The 12,038-nt window shown below is 33.2% G+C and overlaps 1 protein-coding gene across 12 annotated transcripts in view; it reads right to left on the reverse strand.

Moving 5' to 3' along the window:
- Nucleotides 1–11,974, reverse strand: part of osa (trithorax group protein osa) — a 742,554-nt gene extending 730,580 nt beyond the window's left edge. For 6 of the 12 annotated variants that reach the window (XM_069839840.1, XM_069839842.1, XM_069839841.1 and 3 more), the window contains exon 1: nucleotides 10,197–11,974. In XM_069839840.1, coding sequence (XP_069695941.1) covers nucleotides 10,197–11,093 — 897 coding nt within the window. In that variant the 5' untranslated portion in view covers nucleotides 11,094–11,974. The remainder of the gene's footprint in view (nucleotides 1–10,196) is intronic. The other 6 variants (XM_069839846.1, XM_069839835.1, XM_069839837.1 and 3 more) reach the window with 2 other exon arrangements.
- Nucleotides 11,975–12,038: the final 64 nt, after the last annotated feature.

The following is a 12,038-nucleotide window of genomic DNA, read 5'->3' on the forward strand; positions in this document are numbered from 1 at the left end:
ATGAAATATGTAAATATATATGTAGTTATTTTTACCAAAATATGGAATTAAATATGGATTTTTACCAAAATATGGAATTAAATATGGAATTAAAATTATAAAAAAATGACTATGTACGTTAAATATTGGTACATTTTAATCAAACTAAACAAAAAATATAATGGACGTACCTTATCTTCCAATGTAGTTTCAACAAAACACAATTTTTATTGTCTGTTACCATAACAATAGGTTACAAACATTTCTTTCAAGTGCTGAAAAGTGAATCTTCTTCTATTGTCTCTGAGGATAGATTTATACTGACTAAAAGAGCGTTCGACGTCACAAGAAGTAACTGGTACATAATTCAATTTCACAATGTCTGCTGGGGATAAGTCCAAGTTAATCTTCACTGTTGATTCACCACTCATCACAGCAACAACCTTTTGTAGTTCTTCATATCCAGGGTTTTTTGAAAGTACAGTGTCCACCTTAGCTCTTACTGCATCTGCAACTTTACCTCTACCACGATTCAGTTGTTCCACAGTACTATTTATAATTTCAAAACTTTCAGATAGTGAAAGGTGCCTATTTTGGAGACTTTTGAGCGTTTTTATGATGCATGAAAATGTATGCTGAATGTGAGCTAAGTCATTCTTCACACTTATGTCACAGGTAACTGTTTTCGCAGTATCAATTGAGACTGCATCTTCAGAGTCCAATGCAAGGAGAACATTGTTAATAGAGTCTATATGTTCGGCATAATATTCAACTGCTTCTAGCCATGTACCCCATCTAGTTAAAATTGGCTTTGGTGGCAATGGAATTTCAGGGTACATTTCTTTCAACACGTTAACTCTACTGGGAGCTTTGAGAAATACTTTTTTCACTGATGAAATCAACAAATCTGGAATTTCAGGGTACATTTCTTTCAACACGTTAACTCTACTGGGAGCTTTGAGAAATACTTTTTTCACTGATGAAATCAACAAATCTACTTTAGGGAAATTGTCTCTGACCACTTCTGCCACACGATGAAATGCATGCGCCACACAAGTAAAATGAGTCAATTTAGGATATACAACAGATAATGCTTGTCCAGCTTTGACCATATAAGGGGCAGCATCGCTAATAAAGAATAACACATTATCGTACATAATACCCTTTGGCCACAGGATACCCATAGCTTCGTTGAACAGTTTAACTATAGTTTTGTTATTGCACTTTTCTAGAACATCACAATGTAAAAGAATTCGTTCAGAATATTGTTCACTTAACAAACCGATAACTACATTACCAACAAGTCTACCTTCTTTGTCGGGAGTCTCATCAATGGAAACCCAAATTGAACTATCTTTAATTTCATCTCTTATCTTCTGTATTGTCTCATCGTAGATGGATGGAGCATACGTCTTCCTAAGTGTTGACTCATCCGGGATTGTATGTTGAGTATATTTTTCAAGGAATTCCCTGAAGACCTTATTCTTTAGTTTGTAGAGAGGAATATCAGCAGAGATGAGAGAACGGCACAGGTCGATGTTAAACTCAGATCTTACATTCGATGTTGTTGGTTGTGTTAAAAACAATTGTCTCTGCTTGGAATTTAGTTGTTTGTTGGCCTGATGTTTACTAGTTGTAATGTGTTGTTGCACCAGGAACTTTTGTGTAGATGATACTGCACACTGACACAAATTACAAAATAATATTTTATTGTCAGTTGATAAACCATCTTCTTTAAATTCTGAAATGTAACTTGTTAGTTTTGATTTTAAATTGACTGAATGACGTACTTTTGGCATATTTACCGTCTTTATAGTATGATTTACAAAACTGAACCTATGTGTACTCTGACTGGCATTTAACTGTTGAGCTGCACAACTGAAGTCTGTTAAAAATTTTAAATTAAATTAATACAGTTTTGTAACTTACTTTCCCATTGTTGATAGGACTGCTAATTTTCAAATAACTCTGATGTTAAAGGGATTACTGAACATGTGTTTAAATCTCTATTGTTCAAATGTATTTTTAAAAGTTAATGGAATTTTGTTTTGTTTTATTGTTAAACCTAATATAATATGGACTGTTTTATATGAAATATGGAAAATATATGGAAATTAACGAAAATATGTACTAAACTCTAAAATATGGAAAAATATGGAAAATAAAAGTAGGATTTTTCAACCCTACACATTGTGAAACATAAAGATAATGCAAAATATAAATTATATTAGCTTTATAAGTAAATATGTATTTACATATAAATCCTTTCCCTGGTCATGAGGATTCAAGTACATCATCGCTCTTATTTAAGGCACAATTTACATAAACTGAAAGTTTAATTTGAAACGTGTGTATGCTAATCGTGGAGGAACCGTATTACTTCACTTAAGAAGAAAATATAAAAAAGCCACATAATATCTACGAAAATCATTATGGAAAGAAGCCTCCATAAATCAGTATTGAAATCAAGATGAATCCAACTCAGACCACACTTTCAAGAATTTCGCTCTTTCCATTCCACAGAAAATAAATCTAATTCAATCAGTTGCGACAACATAATACAACTTAAGTTAATTTCTTACCCAAGTCCATTCAAAACTACAGACACTATTCAGAGTTTGATGACAAGACAAACCTGTCCACAAACAGTTCAGTTTTAGACTCTACTTTAGGGTGACAGGTAAGATTTTATGTATGTTTTATCTATTAAGTTCCCAATTTGTATTCTCCTAGACACTCGACACTGTTAAACTAGTTCCGCCACTTCTGCGAATTCCAATGGCTTTGTATAACATTTCTAATAATGCTACGATCCAATTTGTATTTTCCTATTTCGAGCATCAGAGATCATTGAAGTCTCACAGATCTGCAAAGGCATCTGCGCGAAGCATGTAACAAGAGAAGGTATGAGCACAGTCTAGTATATACAGTCACGAAACTTGAGTTTTGAGGGTACTAGGAACAATAGACTGTGCCGGTACTATTTCACATTGTCTGTGATGAGGCGATAGTAGCGATCCTAGTGGTTAGCAACTATCTATGGATGCATATTTCCTATGTATTGAGCTTCGTGACTGTATATACTACACTGTGGTATGGGCATCAGTACTTTGCCTGAAACACGGAAGTGCTGGCTTTACTTTTGTTCTAGGAATGCAATGCAAAGAAAATTTTCGGCCAGGTTGAAACAGGCGAACATCAGACTCAATGGAAATCATGATAATCACTAAATCAACGATAACTATTCATAAGGGCTTATCTATTACAATTCTCACATGATCTACAAAGTAGTGAATCTAGATTAATCTGGTAATTTATTTGTTTATACCATCATTCCTTCAATTTTGAACTTCAGAATATATAGTCTATAGATTTTAACTAAAGTTTGCTTTTACAACAATTTGATATACCGAAATCTTTTGTCAATTTTCTTTCCACTACTTCAATTCTTATGGGGCAGTACTAAAACCATTTTCCAATATTAGTGAAGAAGCAAGAATAAAGCAACACCTTAAAACGATAATTAAATAAAGATGTCTATCTCCCAAAGCAATGGGAACAGTACAAACAATATTATGCATCTAGGAATAAGTCACTATTGTCTGTTTCCTTCCTGGTACTTTTAAAATTTCACTACACCACACCTCAGCTGAGCAATTAAACCGAATACAGAGGGAAATAATATACCCGAATCTCATATACATATGAAAAATTTCAGCTCCTTAGAAGTTACTTCTTTGAAAATTCAGCTTGGACTTCATTGTACAGAAAAGAATTTTTGTTCTTTCAAATTTAGGAACAATCCTAAATGTTTCAAATAAGAGACTTTTAGAATGTGCGAAAATCGGGAAAAACAGTCATTCGTTTTGCAACCCCGTCAACTTCAAAGTGGCAGTCATTCATTCATGCACCTGACTCTTGGCCAACAACAATCACAAAATATCTCAATCCTAAAGCAGAAGTGAAATAAACTATACAGAAAGAATATTTAGTTGAAATTACATCTCTAAACATGAAAACATTTGTTTCAGTAACATTATCACAAATATTTTATTCCTGTTTTCTTTTTTACTTAGCTAACTCAGAGGCCTACATCCTAAGTGGACCTTGGCATAAATCATATTTTAACCTTTTTTAACCTAACACTCTGGAAGCATACTCAGTGAAATGCTTATGATGAGAAATTATGTAGGTACCTCTCTGGGCTTACAATACCTAGATTTCGTGACTCTGCATACTACACCCCAATATCTTTTTACTCGTATTAAAACACGACTTATAAAAATACGTTTTCCGGTATGGTACTGGTTTAAAACTGACTTAATTTATTCACAAAAAGGATCCTATAGGCTACATAAAAAAAAAGGATAATTAGAATTACTGAATTTGTAACCAACAAATTCTTAAACACAATATAACTTTAACAAAAACCTGAACAATTTTCGATGAGAGAATAAGGGGAGTAAAAGGGGCAAGAGTGTACAAACGTAGGCCTACTATGCAGTATAATTTGAAAGAAAGTTTCGTGACGACAATCAAGAGTACCATAATTAGGTCCAATTTAACAATATTAATAATTATAATAATACCAATAATAATAATAATAATAATAATAATATAAAAAACATAGAGGTCTGTTCTGTCTCTATTAGACATAGGTATTATTTTCTATCTTAAATGTGTTAGTTCATTAGCTATATTACACAAGTTTGTTGCATATAAAATCGTAGCAAGGTTTGAAAGTGATGGACTGCAAATGTTCATCCCCAAGATATACCCCAAACAATAGTGCTAAACTAATAAATGACATATGTGTAATGAAGAACAATTCTGAACTAATACTAATAATGTATAAAGAAATATGTAACATACTATCTCAACACTATACAAACAACAGAAAGTATATGAATACTCGTTTAAAAAGTCTATCACAGTCATCTTAGGAATGAAAATCAAACCAAAATTATAAATTTCTCACAGTTGAAGAAGACACTTTTATACCATGTTTCTTCACAAAATGAGTACTTGGCATGTGGTTAAACTTATCAGTGATAGTAATGGCTCGCTATGTAAGAGAGTACCACACAAGGGCTTAAAGAAATTGCAAAAAATTAACAATTGCATTTACAATATCAGACAGAAGCTTTTACTTTTAGTAAGTAAGTATTTTATTTTGCATTTAAGAAATAGACATAATAACGATCTGATTGGATAGTGATGTAGTAAGGATTAGCAACAAGTAGTATTATTAGAAACAGTGTGTGTTCGATATAAGTGAACTGGAAATCAAAGGAGGAGTTGTAAAAGTGTCAATTTTGATCAATCTAAATTAAGTACCTAGGTACGTTTTAAACGTGGGAATACTGCTCAATTTAGATGGGGACAAAAATAAGAGATTATAGTAAATGAGTGTAAGAGAAGGAGGAGGATACAATAATGAGGCAATGTAAACAAGAGGTATGAATCTAAATTAGAAGAGAGTCTATAAAATGTAGGCCTCTATCTGTAATGACTGTAATTGTGGCACCAGATACAAAATTGTGAGGTCCACATTACATGGATGTAAATGTTAACATAAAAAAAAAATATGGGCAAATATTTTACAATAGACATAACAGCTCCAAATACAAACTTGTTTCAGAATTGGACAACTGGTCCAAGAAATGGAAACAAATATTCATGATAACTTCTATGTGCATAATCTACTACTTTATGGTTATGATGCAATTAAAGAGTAGAGAATGCTAACTAGAAGAAAATAAGTTAAAAGAATTTATGAATTGATAATCATACAAAGTCGTTAAAAATACTATAAATTTATAGAATGAAGAACTGAGAAAGGTTTCGGAAAAAAAATATATATTAAAAGAGTAGCCTAAATCATTAAAGCAAGAGGAAATGTCTTTTAATAAACAACATGAAATTTGGAAAGTAGAATCTATAACGTAATCAATGTTCAAATCAATAGTAGTTGTCCTCATTAAGAAGAATTTCATGTGTGCCTAAGGGATATTTCGAGAAAACACTAACACAAAAAAATAAATTATTAAAATGACAGATTAAAAGCTACCTATATCCCAGTAGTTGAGTGTAAACATAAAATACTGCAATAATAAGAAGAAAGTAAGTTTGATAACAGTGTCAATAGAGTTCGCATAGTTTCTGCTATTGATCAATATACAAAAAAAAGACAACTGCTTTCAGCATTTTAAAGTGATTTCCATAAGTGTAACACCAATATGCGCAACAAACTTTAGCTGTGTAGCACTTTGTATCTGAAACAATATTACATTTCATGAACATTAAATTTTACTTTGCACATGTTAGATTAAGCTGTAACTCGTTATTGCTTCAATTGCGTTAAACTGAGCTAAGCCAAGCAATAGATATCTCTGGGTTTGAACAGAATTTAATTTGCAAATAATTATAGATACATACTTCATAAAATTCCCTAATGGTGCCCAAAATATACAATTCACGTCTCTATTAAATTTCGCAGAACATTTACTTGCCAACCACACGAAATTTTGTTCTGTCCTTGCACTTATTGTATGTATGTATGTATGTATGTATGTATGTATGTATGTATGTGTACAGGCGTTTACTGACAAATTCATATCCTATTCCGCCAATACTCCCTTCACTTTTGATGTTAGAAACTATTAACATTATATCTCTGTTACACTTCTCCAGTCTGAAAAAGAAATGGCGATCAAAAGATGCAATTCAGATCTCATGTAGCTTTCACAGGACACTTCCTTCCTATAGGTTTTCTAGGAGATACGAAGCATCCTGCACACAGTCCTGATCTTGCATCTTGTGAATGTCATCTCTTTTCAGCATCGTACAGTATCTTGAAAACATACATTTCAGAGTGATGCCAACATGAAAACAAAAAAAACACAATGACTGTATGAACAGAAAACATTACCTAATTTACAAATGCTATTATAAACGTAATATAAATATGGTAAGTTAAGGCATTTTCATGTTAATAGCTGTCACTAAACGTATGTATTAAAGAATACCAAGAATACTACTGGATGTTGAAGATAACAGACACAAAGTTACTTAGGCCTATAAGCCAATGAACTTTTAGGTTGGAAATAAACGGTAACAAGCTCAATTATTACGCATTTAAGTCAATTAAAAATGGTTATTGACACTTCATTGACATATGTTGTAGACTATTATTTCAATATGTTTCGAAATCTGAAGCAGAGAACTGATTAAGTATACAAGTATTTGTACGATATATTGGTAACTTTAAAATCAAAATCTAAAAACTTCGGTGAGCTGAATATTTCTTCTAAATGCCACACACGTCAAATAAGAAAAGGCAGAATAATTTTCAATGTAAGCAAACGGGTTATTTAAAAAAAATATAAGCTATATCCTGCAAGCATCCACAGAAATTTTCCTATTATAAATCACATCTCATATTCTGTAATGTAAAAGTATCATACAGTAACATGATAAAAAAAAAATAAAAAAAAATAAATAAAACATAAAAACTACGTATTATAGCACAAATAAAATGCACAATTCTTTTCAAATCACTTGCGGTAACTTCATTCTACTATCACATTATTACAATAGTGAAAAGTCATATAGGCCTATTCGCCTCAATCTTGAATATATGCTAATGTCCACTACAAAAAATTTTAATTAAACCGAAGTTGTCGATTTTACAGAAAATACATCATTCTACAATGTTAATACAAGTTATCTCACCCACCCTATCCCAAATTCGACAGGGAACATCAGCCCCAATAAGGAGATGTTTTGCTTTTGTATATACTTCCAATGAACAACCTCCAAAAAAGTGTTTTTTTTTTTTTCAAAATTAACAATACCACGCTCCAGAATAAAAAAAAAGTTTGAAATATGAACAAGTTGCACAGACCTACATGGTGTTTAACAAGTAAAACAACTAACGTTAAGACCAAAGTCTTCCTAAAAATGACTTGATTCTGTACTAGGGTCTATACAATTTAAATTTTTTAAATTAAATTACAAAATATGTCTACATAGGCTACATATTTACTTTTCCTTAAAATATACTAAAAGCGATATAATGCATTAAAATAGTGTCCACTCTTGTCAGTTTAATATTATACTAGTACTATCATCACTACCATCATATCATCATTCTTCACGATTCTAGACCAGATGGTCCGTTTCGGCACACACAATGAAATCGTCAAACAGATTTCAAATAGATCTATCTGTTGTGAAGTCAACAATAACTTACGTGCAATATTTTTGGGCAAGTTCACCAATGAGGTGCACCATAAACACTCCTACCTATTACATTTTATCACATAGTGGACTAAGATGAACATTTCTGAAGGAGAAATCTTTTTCTTCAAGAAAGTTCTACACTATATTCGTTGATGAAATGTGAATAGTATAGGCCCTCACTTTTTTTCAGTTCCTACATAATTAGGCCATGTATTGATCCACTAACATACTTCTTTTGTTAATAAAAATAATATAGGCTTACATTAGATCAACGTCAAACACTACCATCTTCTTATACTTATTAAAATAGTAACTGCTAAGCATCAAATATAATCCCCTTCTTATCCCAGAACAATTTGTACACAAAGAACCAAATATTCTCACTTTGATTATGTATGTCTGTTACAATTCCCCGCCTATTCTCGGATTTGAAAATTATTTTTTTATGGACAGCCATATATCATATGAATAAAAACTACTATTAGGCATAGCCTAAGCATATATTGTCCGCAGGCTGCTTTCTGAAAAAAAACAAGTTCACATGACAGTCACATGTGATTCTGCACCTGAACTAATAATCAAAATTCGTACATATTGTAACATTATTTAAAGTTTCTATAGCATGAATCTACTTCCATAATTCTGAAACATGTGCTTATTTAAAATAACTTACCCATATCAAGACTTGCTATTGAAGCCTTTATTAATATAGGCAAAACCAAAACACCCTACTCTTGCTGCTTGTTAGCAACCAATTTCATAGTGCAATTAGTATCTATTGTTTTTTTTTTTTTACAAACTTCATCAAATCGGTTCACTGTAAATGTATGCAAATCAATCTCTCACTACGACTGCCACAGTACCGGTAATTCCCAATTCAGAAACTAAGCTACTGTACGCAAGTCCAAAACAGGACTACTTATAAACATTGTAAAAACAGTTATCCCTAAGATTAAATTACGTATAACGTTTCACAATTTATTTCGTGACATATCAAACCAAATGTGCTAACAAATATGTTATAATTATGTTCTAAAAAAGGAATTATTAAAACATAATTCACAATTGTTTGTATTTAATCTATCTACATAGACCCTACATTAAGAAATTTCCATTTACTTCATAATATTATGGGTGGATAACAAGAGGGGAACTACAGACCTAGATTTCAGAATGAACCCATACAGCCATATGACTTAAGTAATGTACAACAGAAAACATGTAACTATTATGATAGGTAAACGTGTATACTCTGCAACTTGTTTACTAACAAACTTAAGATAATAATGGATTCTCAAAATGCGTAGCGTACCTTTGTAGGTAGGCGAAACATGAACTCATTTAATTTCATATCAATGTAATAAATACATAGCAGTACGTATCAAATTAACCTATACTACGTTGAAAATTGTACCGTAATAAATTTTAACTCGAGACAAAGCTATAATAGAGAAAAAAAACTCAATGAGGCAATGAATCATTTCCAACACGGATTCGTACCTATTTGTATTACGTCTGGTCTGCTCAGTATATAGTGATCATAAAAACAATATATTATATTGGCTACACACAATGTTTTCTTGTATTGAGACAGAGAGAGAGGAAGTAAACAAACAATAATACCTGGGCAGATAATTATACAATAATACACTGACCCTAACAACGTATCATAAAAACTGATGATAAAGGTTTTCGCTTATAAGCCTATAACACAATAGACAAAACCCGAATCTGTTTCCTTAAACACAAAATGTTCCATTCACGCTAACCATTTCCATTTTACTTCTATATGTCTTATTCCACGAGTTTGTCTCTTTAAAAGAGCATATTTTTAATTGAGATAAATGTGTACTTCTTACACATTAGACCTAAACATTCAGCACGTGAAGACTCAACCACGACAACTAACCTGTCAATAATTGTATGCCTAACTAATAAAGGCAATTAGTTACAAATTATCTATCACAACTTACGGGAGGTTGATTTCTGTATCCAGGTGCAACCTGCTGAGGGCTGTAGGAACCCAATGGCCTCTGTGGGGGCCAAGACTGGTTATATGGCATATTCCCAGATCCTTGTTCACCCGATTTCTGCATACCAAACTCCCCATAGCTGTTTTGGTACCGATGCGCTGGATTGGAGGATTGTAGTAACTGGTTTAATGTAGGAGTGGGTCCTGTTGGTTGTGAAATAGTTTGTCCTGATAAAAACCTTTGGGGTTGAGTATGGGCTGAAAAACCACCACTTGGTACATTCATATTTGGTCCAGTACTAGGAGGCCTTGGAGGTACCATAGGGCTACCCGGCATAGGTTTAGAACTTGGAAATCCATGCCTCATGTTTTGGGCGCTAAACTGACTAAAGGGATGATTTTGATGCAAATTGCTACTATCTGCACTATTCTGCACTGGATTTCCAGCACCGTGCTGGTCAGGATGATAGTTCCCTCTAGCGGTGAATCCTAAACCAAATCCTTGCATGTTTTGTCCACTGTCTGACCCTTTTCCATAATTTTGTTCACTTCCCGCACTTTGTTCTGAATTTTGCACAAATGATTTACCATCAGAATTAAGTTTACTGCTATCCACACCACTGTTATTCGTGTTTTGATCACTATTTCCCGAACTATTATGAATAGGAGGCCCTGCACCAGACTCTTGTCGATATTGACTCATCTCTACGGCGAGGCTGTTTTGACCGGGCGACTTGGTTTTTGTATTAACTATACTATCAGATCCAACTATTCCTCGTCCACCATTCTTTTCTGTTCCATTTTGTAATACCGTATTACTTAAATCAGGAGGCTGGTCTTGCTGCACTTGTTCACGATTCACCTCATTTTGTTGGCTCTCAGCTTGCGTTGCAGCCATGTTAGGCAGAACCTTCCTCGCTGCCAACACCCCGCCGCTGCAAACACATCCAGCTCTTCCTTACGTTATCCCGAAACTCTTCGAGAGCCAGTCCACCGTAAACCATAATCTTTCCATCACTTGCTTGACCACATATGTTTCAAAAAACTTACTTCAATTTGCGATAAAAGTTCAAAATAAAACAGCCACCTTCCATCACACACCATTATTTCGCATATCTACTTCAATAGCGCGAAAGGAGGTTAGGAGAAAAAAGTTTATATATCCATCCGCAACAATAACAACAAAAATCGCATTCACCGCATAGTAATGAATACATTTTTCCTATATACACATCCACGCACCTCACTATCACACGTGATACTGTAATCCAATCAGTAAGTGTAAGCGTAATAACAAAGTACACTTCGACACTGAGGAAGCAGGGAACTACTTTCCGAAATTAAAATCTCCGCGCGGAAGGCTACAGCTTTCCCAGTCGTCAAGCGTCCGAGTCATTTCTTCACTCGTTTGAAAAAGGTGGCCTGTGGCACAGTGGCTACTGTTGTACGATTTTATTGTTTTATATAAACGTAAAAACATATATTATCCCAAAATAATTTATCCAACCAAAATTTTCTTTGCATGTAATAAAAAGAAAATGTAGACGTTCACAAAATTATGGAATCATTATCATATGAATTTGTTCTATTTACTGCTGAGTTCATCCTTAAGTAGCCTTGGGTCGTATGCGTAATATTTAAACAGTTTCCACAGAAATAGTTCTCTTATTGCAGCTAATCGAGCAAAATATTAATCATGTTAGCCGATAAGTAAAATGCAATAAAGAAGCCACACTAGCTTTTCTACAGGTGTTTACAATTTCGTAACGTAGGACCAAATGTCAAACTTCTTACTGTGGGCAAGTTGGCAATCTCGCAAGAAATGATGCGGCCCTAGACAGTG

The sequence above is a fragment of the Periplaneta americana genome, chromosome 11 (genome assembly GCF_040183065.1).
Source record: "Periplaneta americana isolate PAMFEO1 chromosome 11, P.americana_PAMFEO1_priV1, whole genome shotgun sequence".
Lineage (NCBI taxonomy): Eukaryota > Metazoa > Arthropoda > Insecta > Blattodea > Blattidae > Periplaneta > Periplaneta americana.